Here is a 23,493-nt window from a genome sequence, read left to right as displayed (position 1 = left end):
CGTTCTAAATAATAACAAAGACGGCCATTTTTATTTATCTGTCAATTAGTGACGTTAAAAATTGTCAAAACAAATGGTATCTAGTTCAGTTTATTTTCGAAGGTTTTTCATAAATAAAAGCCTCCAAAATGGCCCAATTTAGTTTAAAGGGCAGCGATGAGTATTACTTATCACTCTCTGAACTTCCAAAACGGTTTGACGCCGACAGTCCGGTTACAAATGTGTTTTTTGACGACACAAATGGAGAGGTAATATTCCTGTAACATTATTTAGAAAGCAGACCTGAACTCATGTTTAATTACTTACGAATCTCTAAATATGTTCCTGTTTCCATATAAAAACTACAAAATAGAGACCTTTATTTTTTGTAGGTTTTTACAGTTAGATCGGGGGGCGTGACAGGCGTAACAGTCACGGGTATGGACGAATTGAAGTCCACATCGTTCCGTATGGAGGACCGGGGGCCCATCATCTCGATAAAGTTCTCTCCCGACCATAAAATACTTGCAATACAGAGGAACCTTGATAATCAGAATGCCACAGTGGAGTTTGTGAACTTTAAGGAACAAGCACCAACCAATGTAGAGTACACACAGACATGTAAATGGAAGAATGCTAAAATACTCGGCTTTGTTTGGCCAAAAGTAAATGAGATTGCGTTTATAACAGATCATGGTATTGAGTTGTTGCAAGTTATACCTGAAAAGAAACAGCTGAAAAGCTTGAAGAACATGTCCTTCAGGTAAATGTACCAAGAAAACATATTTCAGATTCTGCACCAAAATAAAAGAAAATAGTTACAAAAGAAATTTAACTAGATACATTTCCTTCCAGTAATAATAATAAATAGCCTTTATGTCAGATGTTTTTAGAAATATTTTCATATTTATTAAATATAAATATGGTGTTTAAGGAAGGTCATTATTTTTATGAATACAACTATGAATGATTCTAAAAAAACTAGCAGAAAGAGAATGATTCTTATGTCAACCTTTTAATTTTTTTATGACTTGGCATATTGCAAATATCATTAACTACTTGACTGGACAAATAGTAGCACTGAGGTCTCTACCCTGGTTAAAAATTTAAGTCATCAGGCCTGAGGGTGCCCAGTTGGGCTTATGCCTAATATAAATAAATAAACAATAATGATTAATAGAAATAATAATGAATTATTACACTTTTGTAAATTGTACAATAAAGATTTTTTTTGTAATATTTCCAGTGGTGCATGGTATTCGTGGTGTGCTCGCAGCAACATCGTCCTGCTGGCCGGGAACAATGGAGCACTGCTGCAGCCTTTCTCCCTCAATGGCTCGTCTGTCACCAAACTGCAGAAATTGGAATGCTAGTATAATTGTACTAATAGTATTAAGATCTCTTTAGCATCAAACCCTCGATGTGCTTACCACCAATCTAGTAATTTATTGAATTAACAATGGTAACTTTTTTTTATTACCGCTGTCCTGCCCATTTTCTGTTTGTCTGATGATGACATTTATATTTCTATGCGTAACTTAGGTACTGGCAGAATATCAGTGTTGCTAAAAGTGGTATTTCTACTATCCTTCGCAACAACATGCTGAGTCAGTCCCATTTCCCTGGCAGTGTATTTTTGATAAAACAACTGTTCTTACTGTACTTATCTTTATCTTTTCTACTATTGTACTGCACTGTTTTGGGAATAAAGTTATTCTATTCTATTCTACATTATGTGCATATAATGGCATGTGTGTGATATTCTAATAACATTATGAATCAAAAAGCTGTTGACTGGCTACACAAAATACAGAAATATAGTTAAACAAAAAGTACAAAAGGCAGGCTTATTCCTAAAGTAGAAAGACATAGAAGTAAAGTAGAAGACCTTTGAAACGATAGGAAAAATACATAATTAAATTTTGTTAGATTAGAGTATTAAGACCTGTTACAAAGGTCACATTGAGTTTATCAAAAAAACAATATTGCAATTTGACATTTGCGCATATAAGTAAGTGTGCAATTTCAACTAATGTCAAATAGGAATATTGCTCTATTATGAATTGCTTTTTTAAGCCCCTGAATTAAACACATACATAAACATAAACTGCCTATATACGTCCCACTGCTGGGCACAGGCCTCCCCTCAATCAACCGGAGGGGGTATGGAGCATACTCCACCACGCTGCTCCACTGCGGGTTGGTGGAGGTGTTTTTACGGCTAATAGCCGGGACCAACGGCTAAAACCCTGAATTAAAACTGCTTGAATATAAGTAACTTGTGCTGTGATAAGTCCTGGAAAAGTAGGGCTGAGGATAGGCTTTGTGGCGCGCCTTAGGAGAGGCCTATGTCCAGCAGTGATCTGCAATGGGCATGATGTTTTAAGACAGTAGTTAAACAAAAACTTTACAAAAAAGGTTAATATAAAGTTAGTGATTATTTAGAAGATATGAATGCATGGGATTAATTGCCTGAGAACTGATATTAGGCAGCTAAATTACTCAATTGTATACCAATATTATTTTTTTTTTTTTTAAGAACGTCTAGGGCCCCGTGCCGAGGTTTTTCTTGCAGCTTCTTTTCCCCGGCTATACAGGGTGTGAGAAGCTGCAGTAGTTTTAGATGGATGAGACGTTCGTTATGTAAAATTGACGATTCAAATTTTTTTTTTTTTTTTTTTGACGTGACTTATTGTAGATTTGCCGCAGATGGCATTAACTACTTGGCCGGACAAATGGGGAGCGCTGAAGGCTCTCACCCGGTACAACGTTTAAGACAACAGGCCTGAGGGTGCCCAGTTGGGCGCGAACCTCGGCTCAGGGCGTCGTCTGAGAGGAAAAATATTTGAAAGAATTAATCGACCCTAGTGGGTCGATAGCGATAAGCGCTGAATGAGGGAAATCGTCGACCACGCCGGCGGGGTCGGTATCGGGGTCCTGAAGTGTTTGGTGTCGCGAGCTGATTGGCTGCCTCTATGGCTAGGGTAATCGGGTCGTCGGGATCGTATATTACGTCCTTCGGACGCCGATACTTTTCAGTACCGTCCCTAAGCGGGATGTAATCGGAAGCCGCAACTACCAGGGGATTCGGGTGGTGCGGAGCATGACGATTCAAAGTGTAACTATGTTACCTACTGAATAAAGATATTTTTGAATTTCGGATTTGAATTTGAATTTTGAACTTGCAGTGGACTCTGCCAAGCCAGTAGCGGAGCGCGACGTGTTCACACTGCGGCTGTGCGACGCGGCGTACTGCGCCGTGTTCCGACACGCCGCCACCGCGGCCGCCGCGCCTGGCCCCACAGAGGTGCGGTTTGTGATTTTTCAAAAAGGCGCTGTGTTTTTTTTACTATAAGTCAAAAATATTGTCTTCTTCTATCGTGTGGGTTGTGACGTGAATTACCAACCTCAACCTCTGATGTCAACGTTATTATTGAGCCGCCAAAGGCCCCTGACATGCTCATGTAACAACTTCTTACTTACATCAGCAAGTAGTGACCGGGACCAACGGCTTATCGTGCCTTCCGAAGCACGGATCGTCTTACTTTTTGGACAATCAAGTGTAATGTCTGTAATGTCCTAACCAAACTAGGGATCACAAAGTGATTTTTGTGATATGTCCCCACCGGGATTCGAACCCGGGACCTCCGGATCGTGAGCCTAACGCTCAACCACTAGTCCACGGAGGCCGAGAATATGGTAAATGGCTATGTTAAATGGTTGCAGGTGTGGTTGATGCCGATATCAGCCGGGCCGGGTCAGTACACGCATGTGCTCAAGACAGGGCTGGTGGGCCGCTTCGCCGTCAATGTCGTCGACGACCTCGTTGTAGTACATCATCAGGTTAGTACATAGACTTAAAAAGAATTTTTTTTTCAAGGTCACTTTGTTTTTTAATGTTTATGGCTGCATCGTTTAGAAACGATGATTCTGCCAACGTCAAGGTGCTGTAGAAAACACTAAGGGTCTATTGCGCACTAATAAAATGTCTTTAGCGTTTGTGGTACAGTGTTTGAGCTTTGGGCTCACAATCTGAAGGTCCAGGGATCGAATCCCGACATATCATTGAAATCGCTTTTTGAAACAGTCCTTTGTTTGGCATTGCAGCCTGAATCACCTGATTGTCCAAAAATGTGAAATAATTCAGTGCTTCAGACGTCACGTTAACCCGTTGATTCTGGGGTACTAGCCCAAACACCTTCACCAACCTGCACTGGAGCAGCGTGGTGGAGTATGCTCCATACCCTTTCCGATTGATTCAGGGGAGCTCTGTGCCCAGCAATGGGATGTATTAGGCTGTTCATTTATATTGTTTATATGTTTGTAGGCTGTTAACCAACATTTGTTTTCATTCCAGTCAAGCCAAACCTCCTTAGTATTCGACATCCAGGAACAGCTCGCGAGCAGTGTCTCGGATACCAGCACGGTGGTCCACCTGCCTGTGGTCCCCGGGTGCTCCATGCGGCCCGCCTTCGTTGAGGATCAGCTGTGTCCTATGTGTATCCTTTTTTCCGTCTCTTTCCTTTTCGGCAAATAAGAAAAGGACAGGTATAATTTAGAAAATAAAATTAGAAAATGTCTGCAGGAATCGAGAAATAGCTCAGCTGGATAGATCGACACTCTTTGTCAACTGACACCCCTTTCAAAATTACAAATAGCGCGCCAGCCAGGATTATGTGAGGACATGCCTCAAAGAGGTCATCACAGTGCTAAGTCCAAGTAACAGCCTCCGTGGTCCAGTGGTTGAGCGTTGTGCTCACGATCCGGAGGTCCTGGGTCCGAATCATGGTGGGGACAAATCACAAAAATCACTTTGTGGTCCCTAGTTTGGTTAGGATATTACAAGCTGATCACCTGATTGTCCGTAAGTAAGACGATCCGTGCTTCGGAAGGCACGTTAAGCCGTTGGTCCCGGTTACTACTTACTGATGTAAGTAAGTAGTCGTTACATGAGTCATGTCAGGGGCCTTTGACTGCTCAATAGTAACCCTGACACCAGGGTTGATGAGGTTGGTAATCCACCTAACCCACACGATAGAAGAAGGTATCAGACATGATATTACTGTCCAAATAGTGTCCTACAAACGTAACTAGACTCGGTGAACTGGGTGGTGTTTCAACCTGACTACATCGTGGACGCGCGTCTCGGCTGCTTATGGCGAGTGCATCTCACACCCTCTGGATTGGTGCATTCTGTAAGTGTTATCAATCAGCCAATCAAATACAGGGTGTCCGTGACATCGTAACGAAAATTTTAATTTGGGCCATGATTATGAGTTGATCACAAGTGGAATATTCTGTCGCAAAAGTATAGAACTGAAAATAATAAAATTAAATTTCATGAATTTGCCAACAGGTAATTCCACTTGATATCCACTCCGTATAAGTATGAGTGTTAGTAACACCATAACGAATACTGAGAGGGATGATTCAGCACATTATTCTGAAAAAAAAAACATGAATTTTCGGCCGAAAATTCCACTTGATATCAACTCAGTATAATGGTCAGAATGATCCCTCTGAATATTCGTTACAATGTCACTAACACCTTGTATACTTCCTTGCACGAAAATAAAAGAAGATAAGTAATATAAGTGAAAATGTTTAAACCAATGATTGTCGAATTTCTTTTCGAAGTAAAGTTTTGATCATAAATAATTATCACGTGCTCAGCGTTGAAGGAAAACATCCCGAGGAAACCTACATTCCCGAGAAATGCATTTTTGGAGCTAACCTGTATTGGGTGGGTTTTCCCTTCGCGGAAGGTCAGACAGGCAATCGCTTCTGTAAAAAACCTTACCTGTTAAATATTCAGGTTAGGTAAGCGGATCCTGTGAAAAACTGGATAATGCTATGCTATTCGACAATAATTGGTTTAGTCCTGTCCTGGATTCGAACTTTGCGACCTCAAAGTGAGAGGCAAGCGTTCTACCAACTAGGCTATCACGGCTCTAATCGTTGGATTGGTAATAGATATTTTTATTTCTGTTTTTCTTCTTTATGCCATATCCTCCGTTTCAGATCCCCAAAGATGAGATCTCAAAGATAGTAGCAGTGCTACTGCGGCGGTCGGACGGCAAGCCAACCATATACGCCGTACTGAACCAGATGGTGGCCGATGCTGGCAGGCACCTCGTGCAGCTGTCACAAGTGTTTGACGAAATCAACTCTGTCTACCGGTAATCATAGTTCATCCCTTTATTTATACCCTTAGAGGTCTCTCTCTTTATTTAAGAGCTACGCTCTTGTCGGTGGAGTAATCGCCATTACTCCATAGTTAGGGCGTGTAGAACGGTGATTGCCCCAATCGCCTTCCGTTCCGCAGTACACCGAGCAATTTCTCAATCGGTGATGTTCTAGCTAGAGCCCTACCAGAATCCATTTCCTCGGCCTCCAACCAGTACTGATACCGCTGCTGCCCGGCATCAGGGGTGCGCTTTTGAAGTAGCGGCGCCTACCGTTCTGAACCGGTGTGCGTGTATGAAGGGATTGATGAATGCGGGGGAAGCAATAGAAGTGTGTCAGGATAGAAGCAAATGGAATTGTATAGTCTCTGCTTACCCCGGTGGGAAATAGGTGTGAGTTGTAACTGATTTGAGTAGTTGGAAAGTGTCGTATTGTGGATGTTCCAGCAGGTGGGCGGAGCTGGAGGTGGCCCGCGCCACGGCGGGCGCCCCCGCCCCCGCCGCCGCCGCCGCCCCCGCGGCCCCCGCGGCCGCCGTCATCGCGCAGCCCGACATGTGTGCGCACGTGCTCAGCGGGGACCACCCGCATATCGTGCAGGTATCACTACTCTTCTGTTCTCGTGTGGGTTGTAAGGTCAATGACCGACCTCATTCTTGTTTTTACACGGGGGGAAATTAGCACAATTAACTTTTCTCATGCGGGTTGTAAGGTCAATGAACGATGTTTTTTTTTTACACGAAGGGAAATTCCTTGGGGAGCTCGCACCAACTGAAACCCCCTCTATGTCCATATCACCGCTGTAGTGCCAGAGCCGCTGGTACGGTCACGAGTACTAATATGTGTACACTTTGAAACCATGTCATATTAAATTTCTTGACAAAGTAAACCGTAAGTCTCATTAAGGTTGGTATTAATAAACATATCTCAGCTGAGACTGCCCTCAAGATCATGCTCAAGTCCCTGTTTTTATATGAGAACTGTCATATTGGCAGTCTCGAAGCTGAGATTAGTTTATTAATACCACCCTAAATGTCAAATATGATAGTGCGACAGGGTCCTAAAATGGGTACATGATATTACTCATGACTGTACGCTTTCGAACTCGTCAACGACTTGGCGGCGAAACCTCATCAATTCTGGTGTCAGGGTTACTATTAAGCAGTCAAGCCTAGACATGGCTTATGTAATGATTACTTACTTAATGAATCATCTGCTATCTATTATTATTACTTATTTAACAAGTTATTCAGTTAGTAAGTTTGAATGTTTGGGTTATAGATTTGTCAAACGAGCACAAATAGCAATTTTTTTTAGTCGTGACCTATTGTAGATTCGCCGCAGATGGCATTAACCACTTAGCCGGACAAATAGGGAGCGCTGAGGGTTCTCACCCGGTACAAAATTTAAGACAACAGGCCTGAGGGTGCCCAGTTGGGCGCGAACCTCGGCTCAGGGCATCGTCTGAGAGGAAGAATATTTGAAAGATTTAATTGACATAAGCGCTGAATGAGGGAAATCATCGACCACGCCGGCGAGGTCGGTATTGAGGTTCTAAAGTGTTTGGTGTCGCGAGCTGATTGGCCGCCTATGGGCACAAATAACAATAGGCTCGCCCCCTATTACATGAGACTTAAACATAGCTGGCCAAGAGTATACTATGCACCTCTGCCTACCGCTTCGGGGATACAGGCGTGATGCTTTATATGTCATTGTCTAGCGTTATCCCGTTTCTCACAGAATCCGCTTACCTCACCTGAAGATTGACAGGTCCGGTTTTACAGTAGCGACTGCCTGTTTGACCTTCCAATCTGCGAAGGGAAGACCAGCCCAATACAGGTTAGGTGATGCTATGTCGTGTCCGTACAGGTAGTGACAGCATACATAGCGTCGCTGTCTCGTCACGACATGGTGGTGCAGCATCCGGTGGCCGAGCTGGCTGTGCGCACATTAGTCACGCAGGGGGCCATAGGACGACTCAAGTCGTTAGGTGAGTATTACCACAGAATATCTATGCTTTGTTATTTGCTTCTATGCTGTTCTGGGAGCAAATAAAAAACATAGAAAACGTTCAGCTGCTTGTCTCCCCGGGCATGTCGTAAAAACCGACAAAGGGATATATAGGAAAAATTTAAATACACCCGCTATCTTGACTCTAAATAAATCGATTGTGTTATAACTTTCTCCTAAAGGAGATACGGGCTTTTAAAGCATATGTACTGAATAGGACAGTTTAGGTAAACATTTTTGGAATATTACTAATTAAATTAACAATGGTGCTAATTCCTGTAAATACCATCTAATTTTATTTTAAGTTATATCTGTCATTTTCTTATCCGCCGAAAAGGAAAGGGACGGGTAATCGACAAGCATAAAATTTATGGAACACACGTCAATTTTAAGCACAAATCTAAACCAACCGTCTAAAAATTTTACGTCAGTCAATAACCCGACACATTAATTTACTTATTCTTCCTAAAATTAAGAGCTGTGAATCATCCGTCCCTTTCCTTTTCGACGGATATGAAAATGACGGATATAACTTAAAATAAAATTAGGCGGTGTCTCCAGGAATCGGGGCCAATGTCTATTTATGGGAAAATGAAATACATCCGCTGCATTGACTGTCACGACGGCGGGTGTACCTTGAATGTGTTATAACTTTTCTGGAAAGGAAGTACAAATTTTTACAGCATAGGTACTGAATGAGGAGCTCAGTGGCGCAGCGGTTAACGCGCTCGGTCTGCGATTGTTGAAGTTAAGCAACTTTCGCAAGGGCCGGTCATAGGATGGGTGACCACAAAAAAATAATTCATCTCGAGCTCCTCCGTGCTTCGGAAGGCACTTTAAGCCGTTGGTCCCGGCTGCATTAGCAGTCGTTAATAACCATCAATCCGCACTGGGCCCGCGTGATGGTTTAAGGCCCGATCTCTCTATCCATCCATAGGGAAGGCGCGTGCCCCAGCATTGGGGACGTTAATGGGCTGATGATGAGGTACTGAATAGTACAGATTTGGTACGATTTTTGATATAAGTACATTTTGCCTGGATTAATTACGATACACCCGCCATTTTGACTGTCCTTAACGTATTGGTTATATAATGTGGAATGCAATCCTGGTCAACTGTGAAAGGCAAACTTACAATACAAGGAATAAAAATAAAATTGCTATTCAAAATTCTAGATTAAGTAAATTAAATTTTATCTTTTTTGGGGTTATGTACACATTTTTACAATAAAATACTAGATAATATTTTAAAGTCAGAAAATAAATTTAAAGCTCACTGTTTTTACTTTATGTATATTATAACCTAAATGGTAAAAATGTCTGGTATTGAATGTGTTCCTCTAGTTATTAAATAACTTGTAATGCACATTGATTTTAAAGATGTGTTGCTGTGCCGTTTCTTGTCATTTCTTCTCCTCAGCCATAACACCTTGCGAAATGACGTAAATTCAAAAATGTTACATTGAATGTTACATTCAACAAGTTTATCCACGATAGTGACGTTGAATAAATGATTGTGATTTGTGAACGCGCAGTCCGCCGCGGCTGCGTGTGCGACGCGCGTCCGCTGGCGTGCGCGCTGCTGTCGCTGGGGCACCTGCAGCCGCCCGCAGCGCAGCTGGCGCTCGACATGATGGCGCGGCTGCGGGCGCACGACGTACGCACCCATGGCTAACTTCACACAACCTCTCTAACCTCCAGCGGGCCTGGCACCACAAGCACGCGACTCCTTCTCGCCGCGACAGAGATCGTCTGTCTCTTTCTGTGCAGTACAGTCATGAGCAATATCATGTACCCACTTTAGAACCCTGTCGCACTATCATATTTAACATTTAATGAGATGAGGTTTAATTTGTCAAAAAGTTAATGTGACATGGTTGCAAAGTGTATACATATTAGTACTCGTGACCGTACAGTGAGAGAGTGACGGGTGACGTATGTCGAGGCGAGAGAGAAGCGCTTCGGTGCTAAGCCCGCAGGCTGTTGATATACATTGTCATGGTGTTAGTGACACCGTAACAGCCTCTGTGGTCTAGTGGTTAAAGCGTTAGGCTCACGATCTGGAGGTCCGGGTTCGAATCCCGATGGGGACATTGTCGAAATCACTTTGTGAGACTGACCTTTGTTTGGTAAGGACTTTCAAGCTTGAATCACCTGATTGCCCGAAAAAGTAAGATGATTTCGTGCTTCGGAGGGCACGTTAAGCCGTTGGTCCCGGCTATTAGCCGTAAAAACACCTCCACCAACCCGCATTGGAGCAGCGTGGTGGAGTTTGCTCCATACCCCCTCCGGTTGGTTGAGGGGAGGCCTGTGCCCAGCAGTGGGACGTATATAGGCTGATTATATAGTGACACCGTACCGGATGGTACCTGGTTGAATTCACCGTCACTCTCATCAGACTTCGAGCATGCTCGCCGGTTTACACTACTCTAGACCTGGCCTTCCTTTATAACCGTTCGCAATTCAGTCTCTAAACGAACGCACGTATATTTTCTTAGGCGATTCTCACACTGCCCGCATGATGCAACGTAGCGCGTGGATACAGTCTAACACACAGAAAATACATCCACGCGCGTTCATGCGGATGCATTTTCTGTGTACCCCTGCCGCACAGGATAGGCAGGGGCTTTATAGAACTACATACATAGCTTATTTCTGCTAGTGACTTATATACAGGGTGTTAGTGACATCGTAACGAATACTCAGGGGGATGATTCAGGCCATGATTCTGAGTTAATATCAAGTGGAATTTTTCGTCGCAAAATTCATGATTTTTTTTAGTTTTTTTTTAATTATTTTTTAATTCTATACTTTTGCGATGAAAAATTCCACTTGATATTAACTCAGAATAATCAGCTGAATCATCCCCCTCAGTATTCGTTACGATGTCAATTACACCCCACACAAGTACATACGGTAGCCATACAAGTAGGTATGGGTGTTAGTGACACCGTAACGAATACTGAGGGGGATGGTTCAGACCATGATTCTGAGTTGATATCAAGTGGAATTTTCAGTCTGAATATTCCTGAAAATTTTTGTTTTTTTTTTTTTAATTATTTTCAATTCCATACTTTTGCGACGGAAAATTCCACTTGATATCATCTCAGAATCATGGCCTCAATCACCCCTCAAAGTTTTCGTTACGATGTCACTAACACCCTGTATATATTTACCCAATAGGGTCCTACACTGGCATACATTCATTCTTGTCCTCTATTACCATTCCAGTTCTCGCTTTTATGCCTCTCGCACTTTCATTCTTTCATTCCTTTCATTCCTATCCTATTCTGTTTCTTATTCTAGGGCGGGGAGAAAACAGGGGGTGAACACTTATTTTATTTTCTTCTTTTACAATACATATTATTTACATTTACTTTTGACTACAAACTACACAGCTGTTTCTTATGTCTATCTTATATATACAATTTCCTTATCTCTATTTTAGGTCATTATGTTTTAACATATTAAAAATATACTAAGCAATAATTTTCCTTAGTCTTAACTATTTATTTTATTTACACATTTTACAATCTTTAATACATAATCTACAAACATTTTACAGTTTTTGCGATTTTTTGCATTTTCTGTGTTAGACCGTGCGTGTTTTCTATACAAACGGAGATACAAGCAACGGAAGAACACGCATCCACGCGCTACGCTGCATCATGCGGGGCAGTGTGAGAATCACCTTAGGTATCTAAATAATTCATCCCTCAGGAAATAGTAGAAGTTCTGCTAAGCTGGAACGAGCCAATATCAGCGATAGGCGCGGCGAAGCAAGCGGGCCCGCAGGTCTGGCACGGCCTGCCCGCCCGGAAGGTGCTGGCGGCCGCGAAGTTATACGCTGAGCGGTGCGGGGACCCTGGGGCCTTCGTCGCTGCTTACCACGCGCTGAGGGAGAGGAACGACCGGCTGAGAGGGTCGCCGCACTTCTTGAGAGGTTGGTGCCATTGGGGTTAAAAAGGTCATATTAAAAAAGCAGTATTGCAATGTGACATTGGCGTATATAAATGTGCGCATTGTATCATATCATATAGCAATATTGGTGCCTTAGATGGATTCCTTAAATGTAACGTTTTTAACTCCCTAGTTCAGGGTAAGCATAGACCACAGAATTCCACTTGCTACGATCCTGATACACTACTTTGGCTTCCTCCATTCTCATCAAGGATTTCATGCATGCTCGCCAGTTTAAGAGTACTCCTGTGGGGTTAAAATGGCCACATCGAAACAATTCATCTAAGAAAGCAATATTGCAATTTGACATTTGCGCATATAAGAGTAAGTGTGCAATGCAAACAACTGTCAAATAGCAATAATGCTTTCTTAGATGAATCGCTTCGATGTGGCCATTTTAACCCTCCTGACCTAATCTAGCTTTAAAACATCCTGGATCTGATATTTTATACATAATAGGCTACTTGACCTAGTCAAATGATACTTTTTACGAAACGTCTAAACGAAAGTTTTCTTAAGAGTTTGTATGGAGATACTGTCCTGTGACGTCATCAATGAAAGCGGTCAAACGTCGCGTCGTACTCATTGTTACTAAATTCATAAATAAAATTCGTAAAAAAAAGTCGAAAAATAATATTATGAAATTGATGATGATTTCGTAATTTCGTGTTTCTTGTGTGTACAGTAAAGTATTTTTGTGTTATGTTATGATACCACGGCTGATAACAACACAAAACGATCCAATTATGGGATATGTCGAGTGACCTTACATGGTGATATGATAACCATTGATGTATAATATGTTACTAAAATATAACTGATAAGTAACCGGCTCCACGAGAGCCACGAACTGTTAATTAACACCATATCTGTCACAGGGTTTAAGATACATGCATAAGCGATGGCGATTTTAACACTATACATCGTCATGCCCATAATGCCCGTAATCCTATACAGGGTGTTAGTGATACCGTAACGAATACTGAGGGGGATGATTCAAACCATGGTTCTGAGTTAGTATCAAGTGGAAATTTCTGTCATAAAATTCGTGATTTTTTATTATTTTTAAATCTTTACTTTTGCGATGAAAAATTCCACTTGATATTAATATCAAGTCACTCAAAATAATGAGCTGAAACATCCGTCAAAGTTTTCGTTACGATGTCACTAAGACCCTGTATATCGAAGACAGTTCTAAAGGGGGAACTTGCAGCCACTTTTAATATGAAGTCCTAAGAATTTTATTTTATATTGTTCAGAATTGCATTATATTTCGCCTGGCAACATTACAAACATAATTTAAAAATAACTTTCTTGAGTAGTCTAATGTATTTTTTTGTCATGTCCAAATCTTAATAAGGCCGAAGCCACGTCTTTTGCCTTTGCCTTTCCCCAAAGGGATAAAAAAGTAAAAAAAAATAAAATTTCTTGAGTAGTTTTGGAACGTCATTTTCTTACTTTCGTGTCGTTATAGAGGTCAGACGTGTGACCCTCGAATAATTTTGAATCTTTGGAATCATTATCGTAATTGCCGAAAATATTTCTAGTGCAACAGTGCCTTTAAATTGGGAAGGCAATCCATCGCTCGAGTGTTTTTGCCACAGTTATAGGTAAAAAAAAATCGACTCACGCATAGCCATACGTCCCATTGCTCGCCCCGCACCTCATCTCTCTCTCGGGTGTGAAAGTTTTTCTAGGCGACAGGTGAATTTTAAATTCGCTCCGGAATTTTACATAGTTTTTAGTGCGTAACCTTCTGTGTAATTAATAATTCCGTATGTGTTGATAGACAATACAAAATACCCATCAAGTTCAGAAGATTTATTTATGAAAAAAACCCCATCTCCTCCTCAGACTTATCGCTTCCCGCTACGCCTCATTAGCACGTTCATACCCTAAAACAAGTTACCTAAAATATCATAGAAAAACAACCATGGGGTGAACAGGCCACCATATATCGTTAAAGAAACAATCTTTAAAACAAACACATTACGATAACCCCAATCTCAGTGCAAATTATTTCGCTTATCAATGGTGTGGTAATTACGTAAATAACTATCTTATCGAACGTAATATAACAACTGATAGGTATAATTGAACTTATAGAAAAAATACATGGCACACCAACACGAAAGTATGTTACATAAACCCGCGCCCGTAATACCTAGTAGGGTGGGCAGGGGCACTAAAAAAAATAACAGCCCCTCAGTATCGCCCTTGTGATGATAATACGCGCGTGCCACGGATTATTGGAATTCGACCAATAGTCGTACAATGTTTATCTACCGCGCAGATACATAAACAGCCTATAAACGTCCCACTGCTGGGCACAGCGTAGATAAAAAGAGTAAAAATTACAGCAATTCGTTCCGTCAATATACTTTGTTATATGTATAAATAGGCTAGTTTCCAACTAGTCTAATCAGTTACTTTTTATTACACGTCAAAACACGAAATTGCTATGGAATTTGTTTGAAATAGCACACTGTGACGTCATAGAAAAACGTGATAAAATGTCGGACTAATTTTTACGTTTTTCTTGTTTAAATTTTATAAACAAATTAAATAGATAAAACAAAATGTTTTTCGTTAGTTTTAGATGTGTCTTTATTTAGTAATCAGAATTTCATAATTTATCTTGGACCCAGTACACGACCCAATTAATACGAAACTTGATGACCACAGTAAAATACAGCTAATGGTCATTTACATACGTAAGATCCCGCCTATTTCCCATTGGGGTAGATAGAGACCACGGAATTCCACTTACTGCGATCCTGACACACCACCGCTTCTTCTACTAGTTCCACTCTCATCAGTCTTCATGCATGCTCGTCGGCTTAGAGTACTCCTGACCTGACCTTTCCTTAAACCATCCTGGATCTGATCACTTGCAACTCTATCACATAGTTATTTATTCATACGAAACTTGATAAGCGGGACAGACGCCAATACGGCCATAATAGCGTGCCGCTAGTTTAAGTATTCTCAAAGCAATAGTTTCCCGCAGATGCATTTGAATGTTAATAATCCGGAGAACCCGGGTTCGCATCCCGATGGGGACATATCGCAAAAAAAAATGTAATCCGTAGTTAGATTGTCCGAAAGTAAGATGATCCGTGTTTCAGAAGGCGTATTTTGTGAGAAGCCATTGGTTCCGGTTACTACTTACAGATGTAAGTTAGTAGTTGTAACATGAGCCATATCAGGGGCCTTAGGCGGCTCAATAATAACCCTGATAGCAGGGTGTTTGAGGTTGGTAATCCACCTCACAACCCACACAATAGAAGACGTATTTGAACGCTTAATAAACATGTAGAATTGTTTCAGGTGAACAATGCGAAAGCTACGTTGAGTATTATAAACAGCTTACTTCGGAGCCGGTACAATAAGGAAGGACCATTTAAGTAAGTCAGTAAGTAAGTATATCAGTAGGCTCTGCACGGCAACCGCGCCGATCGCGGCGCAGAATATATCGAAGCCTTCGACCAATAGCCGTTTGACGTCCATCTACGTAGATAGCATTCGTATCGTTTATTGGTCGAAGAGCGAGATATAAATCGCGCCGCGGTTACCATGCAGATCCGGCTGGTTTATACTGAAGTGTTTGTACACTCTAGTGGTTTCAAAGAGTCGATTGTTCAGGGCCTGTGTCCTGGCCTTAGCCAAATTGCAAACGATTACGAAATAGGACAGTGAACAAATGTAATAATAACATAAGCTCACGACTGTCCCAATTGGGGTAGTCGGAGGTACTTCAATCGAAAAATGAACTAAGTACCCACACCCCACGGAGCTCTCTGTTAGACAAAAATCGACTTTGACTATAAATTTATGGCATTGACAATAAATATGTCATTTATGGTAATCCCAGATATTTTTATCACTGTCCCTTTTCTAAATCGTTTGCTACCATTAAGGTTTATTACCTACTTATACCCCTTCAAACATACCTAACATGATTAGTGACATTGACATTATATCTCGTCTCTTTCATACTAAGCTGTATACCGTTTATTAAGTGTGAAATAGACATACCTCGCGTCCCTTTCACACTAGGCGATGGGTTATATCTCTCTCCTGCTGTCATTTTAATCATGCTACGTTAAAAGTGGTATAAGTCTATTACGTGAAGTAGCAATTTGAAGGCGACACTGGTTTCTAGCAGTCTATAAAGTTCATTGAACTCCTGTATCGTTCGGAATCGTAACTTCAAAGTTGAACTATTTTGTTGAACATGATAATAGTGAAACCACTTGCGATATATTTTATTTTAGAACAACATACCTTATTGTAAACACGTCAATAAAAAAACAAATTTTAACATTGGCGATAATGTAATATCAACAATTTTAGCTTTTGTTTTTATTAGATCTGTGATTTGAAATTAATATAAATTGAATTCGAGTTTCAATGTTGAAATAAATAAATTATAATTTAAGTAAATAAGTTATATTTTGTTATAAATAAATCTATTCTTGTTATATTTATTTGTGTAGTTTTCTTTTATCTATCAAATAAGTATCAAATATCTGCTAATTTCTTTGCAATTTAGTTATTTTTATTTAATACCTATTGTTATCAAGTAGGTAGAACTGGTTAGATAATTTTAAATTCAATACAAAGTAGATTCAGTTGTCAAACGAGGTAATCCAAGGTTACTTGAGTGAAGAAGCACTAACATTGTGCCAATATTCCATTAACAATTTAAAACCGATTTCAAATCTCATACAAGTAACTGAAATTAAAGTATACACTTTAGTTGAAATATTTATTGACCAGCAATTACAAAATATTGTTTAGTTTAAAATCATTCAGAGTATAACAGTTATAAATGCTTCATACAAATAATGAACACTTTCCCTTAAACCTACAAGTGGACAACCGCACGGATAGACTTCCCGGCGTGCATCAGATGGAATGCTTCATTGATTTCTGACAATGGAACGTTGTGTGTGACAAACTCATCCAGAGGCAGCTTTTTGCTCAAGTACTCATCAACCAGTTTTGGTACATTATCACGGCTCTTGTAGCCTCCAAAAGCCGTCCCCTTCCATGTGCGTCCTGTAACAAGCTGGAATGGTCGTGTACTGATCTCTTCGCCAGCAGCAGCAACGCCGATGATCACAGACACTCCCCAGCCCTTGTGGCAGGCTTCCAGCGCTGCTCTCATTGTGTTCACATTGCCAATGCACTCAAAAGTATAGTCCAATCCTCCATCAGTAAGGTCTACCAACACCTGCTGGATGGGTTTGTCATAGTCCTTGGGGTTGACAAACTCATTAACGCCGAATTTCTTGGCGACCTCGAACTTGTCAGGGTTGATGTCTACTCCAATAATGCGCTTAGCACCAGCTGCTTTGCATCCAAGAGCCACGGCGAGGCCAACAGCTCCAAGACCGAAGATGGCGCAATTCGAATCCTTCTCCACCTTGGCAGTGTTGAGAGCAGCGCCGTATCCCGTCGGCACGCCGCAACCCAGCAGGCATACTTTGTCCAATGGAGCAGTGTCAGCTACTTTGCACAGGGAAATTTCCAGAACAACCGTGTATTCACTGAATGTAGAGCATCCCATAAAGTGGAACAGATCCTTGCCCTTGCAGTGGAAGCGGCGCGTTCCGTCCGGCATCACTCCCTGGCCCTGCGTCACTCGCACCTTCTGGCACAGGTTGGTCTTCGGGTTTAGACAGAACTTACATGTTTTACACTGTGGGACGTAGAGAGGGACAACATGGTCACCAGGCTTGACGGTGGTGACTCCCTCGCCGACACTCTCGACGATGCCGCCGCCCTCGTGACCCAGTACTACAGGGAACACGCCCTCGGGGTCTTTTCCAGACAGGGTGTAGGCGTCGGTGTGGCAGACGCCGGTTGCGGTAATCTTAACGCGAACTTCCCCGGCTTTAGGTGGGTCTACCTCGATTTCTTCGATGGAGAGCGGCTTTCCAGCCTCCCAGGCTACCGCGGCCTTGCACTTTATAACTTTACCGGCAGTAGACATGTTCACCGCAACAAATACCAACGATAAATGAAAACGAAATGCAAAAACCTTCCTTGACACTGAAACCCAGTGACGAAAATAAGCCCGCTGTGATGTAATAACGCGATAAAACGCAAATTATCAAGATAACCTTGAAATATTAATTTAACAATTCTTAGTCCATTGACAGTTTCCTATAATCTCTAATCATAATATGAATGTACACAGCCGTCAATGTATTTGTAAACAAATCTCCACCCGGCATGAAAATGACAGCATAGGGATGCTTTCATAATCGATCGACTTAAAAATATCAGCTGTATGTCTGTCAAACTGTCACTCAAACTTCCCACCACAGTTTCCACGCGAAGTCGCAAACACTTGCAGAAATATATATTTACGTTTTATAACTTAAATAATATTCTTAATTAAATGAATTATGGCTAAACTACATAATTATCACGTGTTGTGTCCTCTCATTGACCAGAAAAGTTTTCTTGGCGTTTCTCAAGATAAAGAAGAGGAATATGTTATCGTTACTTTAGGGCGCAATGTTGTTAACAAATACAGGGTAAGTCATATTAAAACCTATTTAATACAGTTCAAACCTATTAAATACAAGAATTTATTTACAGTTATTTACAGATTTGCCGAATTATTTAATATCCGAATGTGTATGTTGAGGTTATGTAGCATTGTTATTTACACTTAGGTTATATTTACAAATGTTATGTTAATTTCAGCTTTCAGACCAAAAACAGGTTGGAGGATGGACGTCCCGTGATCATATAACTTCTGCAGTGATTTATGATAAGGAACAAGAAAGCTATGTGGGTATATTCAACAACAATACTATCAAAACATGGAAAAACAGTGCTGAAAATCTGGACAAAATTAAAAAACACAAGGTAAATTGAAATGAAAATAAAATTACTTTAATATACATCAAATATTGGCTCCCATTCCTGCAGACACCTAATTTTATTTTAAGTTATAACCATCATTTTCTTATTCACCGAAAAGGAAAGGGACGGAAGAAACTGTTCCTTTTAAAATTAATGAACAAGTGGGGCGAATAAAATAGGTTTATCGCTCTTATGCAACCCATTTGATGTGTGCTGTCAACTTAATAGTGTCGGGTTATTGGCCAATATAAAAATTTTGGGGTTTTTAAATTTCTGCCTTAAATTGACGTGTGTACCATAAATTTTATGCCTGTCAATTACCCGTCCCTTTCTTTTCCAGTGGAGAAGAAAATGACAGGTATAACTTAAAATAAGATTAGATGGTATATACAGGAATCAGCACCATTGTGCAGCAGTTTTTGTTAAATCAATTCTTTTATATTTCAGTTCTCAACAAACATGCTGAAACTCATACCAAGAGGACACAAAGCATCACTTATTGTGTTTTCCAACGGCAACTGTGCATCCTTGCCGTACGCCATTGACAACAGAAAGACATATGATAGTAAATCCTTCATTAAAGAGTCTGAACTCATCATAGACACATCTTGCTACAGTGATAATGGCACAGATTATGTCTGCTATGTAATAAAGAATAATAAGGATTTGTATGAGATTGTTAACTGTCCCGTAAGGGAGGAACTGGGTGATATGGAAAAGTCTAAGCTGAATAGAGTGAAAGTTACGAGACCAGATGATGTTTACATTGTTGGAGAACTAATCTGCACTTCTGAGAAATACCTTTCAGTATATGTTTTGTGTAAGTTGATTTTCTGATTTTTATATCATGCAAATGGTTTGTAAAACATGTTCTTAAATCAATTATTTTCTTTACAGGGAGTGATGCTAAATTGACAGTGTATGATCTGGCCAATAAGTCATGGAAGACCATTGGTACAGTGCCATGGATTTCCACATTATCCAAAGTGTCTATAGCCTGGATGGGCAAGCAACATCTGGTGCTTATTGGAAGCAACACAGATCAAGATGGAGCCATCATGGTAGCTTACAATGTCAGTCTTGGTGTTGGATCCTGCAAGTATCCCATGAAAATGTATTCTGAAGGAGCAAAGCTTTACTGTTTCAACAGCAGGATTATTCTCGAAGCTCCAAACCATATTGGGATGCTGCCATATGTCTTGGAAACAAGGAGAAACCTTTCAAGTCTCCTTGGCTCCCATGAAATTATTCAAGATGAGTGCACAGAGATTGCCAATTGGGAAACATCATCTGCTCCACAGTTTAATGTTGCAAATGAAATTAAGGAGCACTTGAAACTTGGCGTCACTGAGAGGACAATATGTTCTCAAGTCATTACACCATTGCTGGAGAAACATAATATCAACAGGATTCTAACACTTTTGAAAGAGTTCAAAGACATACCAGAGTCAATTCTAGTTCAGCTATTAAATTATACCATCAAATTTATCAAACCCAATGAAGTTGATATAACAAATCATGCAGAAATTGTTAAATTCTGTTCCCATAAAGAATCTTCAGGCAATGAAAGTTTGAAGCTCCTGAACTACATACTTGAACTCACTTTCAGTGATGCACTTTTAATACCTTACCTCAGAAATGGGCTAGCATTAAATGACACTCTGTTTCTTATGTCATACATCACATACCTGCTAGTGGATTCAGAAGTTTCCATCAGTGCAGATTATGAAAGTAAGTTATTAGACTGGTGTACTCTACTGATGGATTCATTCTACCAACAATATTTAATGACAAAAGATGAAAAAGTTACCTATGTGCTACAAAATACACTAAATGTTGTTGTGAACCTTATTAAGCAGCTTGGTGTGATTGATACAACAATGTGCAAACTGAATAAATTCCTCTCTGGTAACAGTAATATGAATGAAGACACTTTGTCATATTCTATTGAAATGATGCAAATATAATGGTTTTATAAAATCGACTGTCTTATTTCTTGTTAACTTGTCACTATCTAAATATTAGTTAAACAAAAATGAAAGTCTAGTTAATCTATAGTCTTTTTATTAGCAACTCTGGCAAATTGTACAACCATTGGTTTTTCTTTTAACAAATACCCATTGGTTTCATGGAGAGCCTTTTCAGCAATATTTACAGATGGAAACGTTACAAATGCTTGACCTTTCATTCTTCCTTCTTGCATTACTCTCACATCAAATCCTTGTTGTTTCTCTTCTGACAGCTTTTCTATATACAGCCTGTATATTCTACTGACATCTTTATCTGTTACCGTTTTTGCTAAGTTTTTGATATAAAGCCTCATAGATGGTTCACCAGGATGATAGTTTTTAAATACAGGAAGAACTTTCATGTCACTGTATGACACTCTGTTACGTAAGAGTTCCTTCTTCGTAATGGCTGGGAGGTCTGGTTCTGCAACTTCTTCAACTTGTTCCAATTGGACTTCTTTTTCAAATTTTCCCAGTTCTCCTATCACATCTGGCTCTTCTGTTGGTTTCCGTAGAGCATCTTGGTGGACAACCACAGATATCTTCTTTCCTTGTTTTGGTGTCACGGTTTCAAATACCTCTTCCTGGGTGGGTTGATGACTAGTTTTTTTTGCTTTTGGTAATGAAGCAGTTGACAATACAGCTGCAGCTGTTTTGAAGGGGACTGCTAGTTTACGCTTCCTTTTGAAAGTTGGCCCTGGTTGTGTTTTCTGCTGAGTTTCTTCACCAGATAACTCAGACTCAATTTCACTCTCTGGTTCTGGTTCAGGTTCTGGCACAGGTATTGGCATTTCATTGAAAAAGTATTTTCTAAAAGTTTCCTTGAAAGCTACAACTGCTTCGTCACTTTCCCTAAATGGTAGTTCCAGTGACATCTTATTCATTAAATGCAGAGTCTGTGTGTAAAATGGTTTATGTGTATATAGAGCATGTACAATATTAACGACAATATCACTAGTTATTTCTGGATATTTATATTTTAAATGAACTGGAGGCGGTTGGTAGAAGTCTATTGAAGGATTCCAAGCATTCAGTGCTTTTAAAAAATCCTGAATATGTTTGGTAACTGATGATCTTTGTTCAGAGTCATAATTCTGTATTACAGGTTCTTTTTCTAAGGAATACTCTACTACTAACCTCCGATTTGCAATTTCCAGTTGATGAAGACGTAACAGGGAAGCTTTTGCTTTGTCGATACTGGCAAACGAGGCAAATATATAATTACGCCTTTCAGAAGTCTGCCAGACTTTTTCAGCACCAAAATGTTTTAATAACTGCTGTCTTTCTTGAAAAGACAATGCAACTGGTAGATGCCGAATCATTAACACCTTCGACATTTTGCTAATTCACTGTGTTTAAGGAGAAAAACTAATTCGCTGTACTTTATCTGTAAACACTAAAAGCAATCAAAAATAAAGCCTCGGTACTGTATTATTATGAAACAACTGACATTTACTAAATCTCGATTTAATTTATTGACTTAAAATCGAGAAAATGTTTGACAGTACAACACTAAGGAAAAAAGAGGAACGATCGTTTCATATTGTTCTGAGGTTTCATCATTAAACAGTGTATCTAGACACGCGGTAGCGTTTCAAGCCAAGTTCATGAAACTGAACTGACGGGCCGCACCGTGTGTTTACACGAACCATTTGGAGCTAATTTGACCCCCTCATAAATCAAAAACTATTTCACATCATCATCATCAATTTAAGAGCCACGCTCTTGTCGGTGTAGCATTTTCCATTCCAGTCTATCAAAGGCCAATTCCTTGACTTCCCTATAAGACACGACGTTAACCTTTTCTTTAATCTGTTCCATGTAAGCTCTTCTTGGTCTTCCCCTTCCTCTCTTTCCTTCTAGCTTTCCTTCTATGATGTTTTTAATGAATTCGTCGTGTCTTATTAGGTGTCCAATCATCTTGCCTCTTCTGTCCTCAATAATTCTCAGTATTTGTCTCTTTTCCCTTACTCTTACTAGCACTTCCTCATTTGTAACCCTATTTCACATAAACGTAACAAATTTGGCTCATATATTGAGACTTGCGAGTACATATGCGTCTAAATTTCATAAGCTTATCTCAAACGGTTATTTAGATATTAATGTCCAAAAATCCTCATTTTTGTCACTGACTGACTTACTGACCTATAGATCAAAACTCTAACCCAGTTTCAGATGACCTAGAGAGTTAAAATTTGGTATGCAGATAGGTAATTAGATGAATACACAAAGGAATAAATAAAAAACTGGCTTAACATAAATACCTAATTTGTGTACAGGCACAAATTAGGTATTTATGTTAAGCGTTCATAATAGAATCTAATTATTTAAAAATTGCCAGTGTAAAACTCATGACAACCGGTCTTTATGTGGTAGGTATGTAGATTAACTTAACATATAACATAACTTTTCATATATGAATTATAGCCTTCGCAAGTTCTAAACCTACAAGTGTTTGTCGGTATGAT

At 40.1% G+C, this 23,493-nt stretch overlaps 4 protein-coding genes and 1 long non-coding RNA gene across 9 annotated transcripts in view; 3 read left to right on the top strand and 2 right to left on the bottom strand.

The window, feature by feature from the left end:
• LOC126372601 (uncharacterized) overlaps window positions 1-16,619 on the top strand; it is a 290,379-nt gene extending 273,760 nt beyond the window's left edge. For all 4 annotated transcript variants that reach the window (XR_007567194.1, XR_007567193.1, XR_007567192.1 and 1 more), the window contains exon 2: window positions 15,884-16,619. This is a non-coding gene — a long non-coding RNA (uncharacterized LOC126372601). The remainder of the gene's footprint in view (window positions 1-15,883) is intronic.
• On the top strand, window positions 55-16,373 carry LOC126372460 (regulator of MON1-CCZ1 complex). Of its 2 annotated transcripts, none has more exons than XM_050018231.1 (13): window positions 55-248; window positions 372-742; window positions 1,226-1,347; window positions 3,168-3,286; window positions 3,706-3,822; window positions 4,337-4,478; window positions 5,074-5,174; window positions 6,001-6,158; window positions 6,615-6,762; window positions 8,032-8,152; window positions 9,707-9,828; window positions 11,892-12,114; window positions 15,462-16,373. In XM_050018231.1, exons 1-13 carry the CDS (start codon window positions 129-131, stop codon window positions 15,521-15,523), a joined length of 1,926 nt encoding a protein of 641 aa, XP_049874188.1. In that variant the 5' UTR covers window positions 55-128; the 3' UTR covers window positions 15,524-16,373. The 2 variants fall into 2 exon arrangements, with proteins under 2 accessions (XP_049874188.1, XP_049874187.1); XM_050018230.1 differs by having other exon boundaries at window positions 6,612-6,762.
• Window positions 16,620-16,888: 269 nt separating the features above from the next.
• On the bottom strand, window positions 16,889-18,259 carry LOC126372517 (alcohol dehydrogenase class-3). Its single transcript, XM_050018319.1, has one exon. The coding sequence runs from the start codon at window positions 18,130-18,132 to the stop codon at window positions 17,002-17,004; it is 1,131 nt and encodes a 376-aa protein (XP_049874276.1). The 5' UTR covers window positions 18,133-18,259; the 3' UTR covers window positions 16,889-17,001.
• Window positions 18,260-18,451: 192 nt separating this feature from the next.
• On the top strand, window positions 18,452-20,990 carry LOC126372474 (nucleolar protein 11). Its single transcript, XM_050018257.1, has 4 exons — window positions 18,452-18,682; window positions 18,855-19,019; window positions 19,464-19,836; window positions 19,914-20,990. Exons 1-4 carry the CDS (start codon window positions 18,551-18,553, stop codon window positions 20,981-20,983), a joined length of 1,740 nt encoding a protein of 579 aa, XP_049874214.1. The 5' UTR covers window positions 18,452-18,550; the 3' UTR covers window positions 20,984-20,990.
• Window positions 20,991-21,017: 27 nt separating this feature from the next.
• LOC126372500 (RNA-binding region-containing protein 3-like) lies at window positions 21,018-22,494 on the bottom strand. The gene has a single exon (XM_050018298.1). The coding sequence runs from the start codon at window positions 22,360-22,362 to the stop codon at window positions 21,064-21,066; it is 1,299 nt and encodes a 432-aa protein (XP_049874255.1). The 5' UTR covers window positions 22,363-22,494; the 3' UTR covers window positions 21,018-21,063.
• Window positions 22,495-23,493: the final 999 nt, after the last annotated feature.

Source organism: Pectinophora gossypiella, chromosome 14 (genome assembly GCF_024362695.1).
Source record: "Pectinophora gossypiella chromosome 14, ilPecGoss1.1, whole genome shotgun sequence".
NCBI classification, from domain to species: domain Eukaryota; kingdom Metazoa; phylum Arthropoda; class Insecta; order Lepidoptera; family Gelechiidae; genus Pectinophora; species Pectinophora gossypiella.
Note: the sequence above shows the minus strand (reverse complement) of the source record. Positions and strands in the feature narration are given on the sequence as shown.

Coding starts and splice junctions, on each gene's coding strand:
- LOC126372460 (XM_050018230.1), top strand. CDS start 129: ATGGCCCAATTTAGTTTAAAGGGCAGCGATGAGTATTACTTATCACTC. Junction 3,823..4,336: donor TCGTTGTAGTACATCATCAG/GTTAGTACATAG, acceptor TTTTCATTCCAG/TCAAGCCAAACCTCCTTAGT. Junction 9,829..11,891: donor CGCGGCTGCGGGCGCACGAC/GTACGCACCCAT, acceptor TTCATCCCTCAG/GAAATAGTAGAAGTTCTGCT.
- LOC126372474 (XM_050018257.1), top strand. CDS start 18,551: ATGGCTAAACTACATAATTATCACGTGTTGTGTCCTCTCATTGACCAG. Junction 18,683..18,854: donor ATGTTGTTAACAAATACAGG/GTAAGTCATATT, acceptor TGTTAATTTCAG/CTTTCAGACCAAAAACAGGT. Junction 19,020..19,463: donor ACAAAATTAAAAAACACAAG/GTAAATTGAAAT, acceptor TTTATATTTCAG/TTCTCAACAAACATGCTGAA.
- LOC126372517 (XM_050018319.1), bottom strand. CDS start 18,132: ATGTCTACTGCCGGTAAAGTTATAAAGTGCAAGGCCGCGGTAGCCTGG.
- LOC126372500 (XM_050018298.1), bottom strand. CDS start 22,362: ATGTCGAAGGTGTTAATGATTCGGCATCTACCAGTTGCATTGTCTTTT.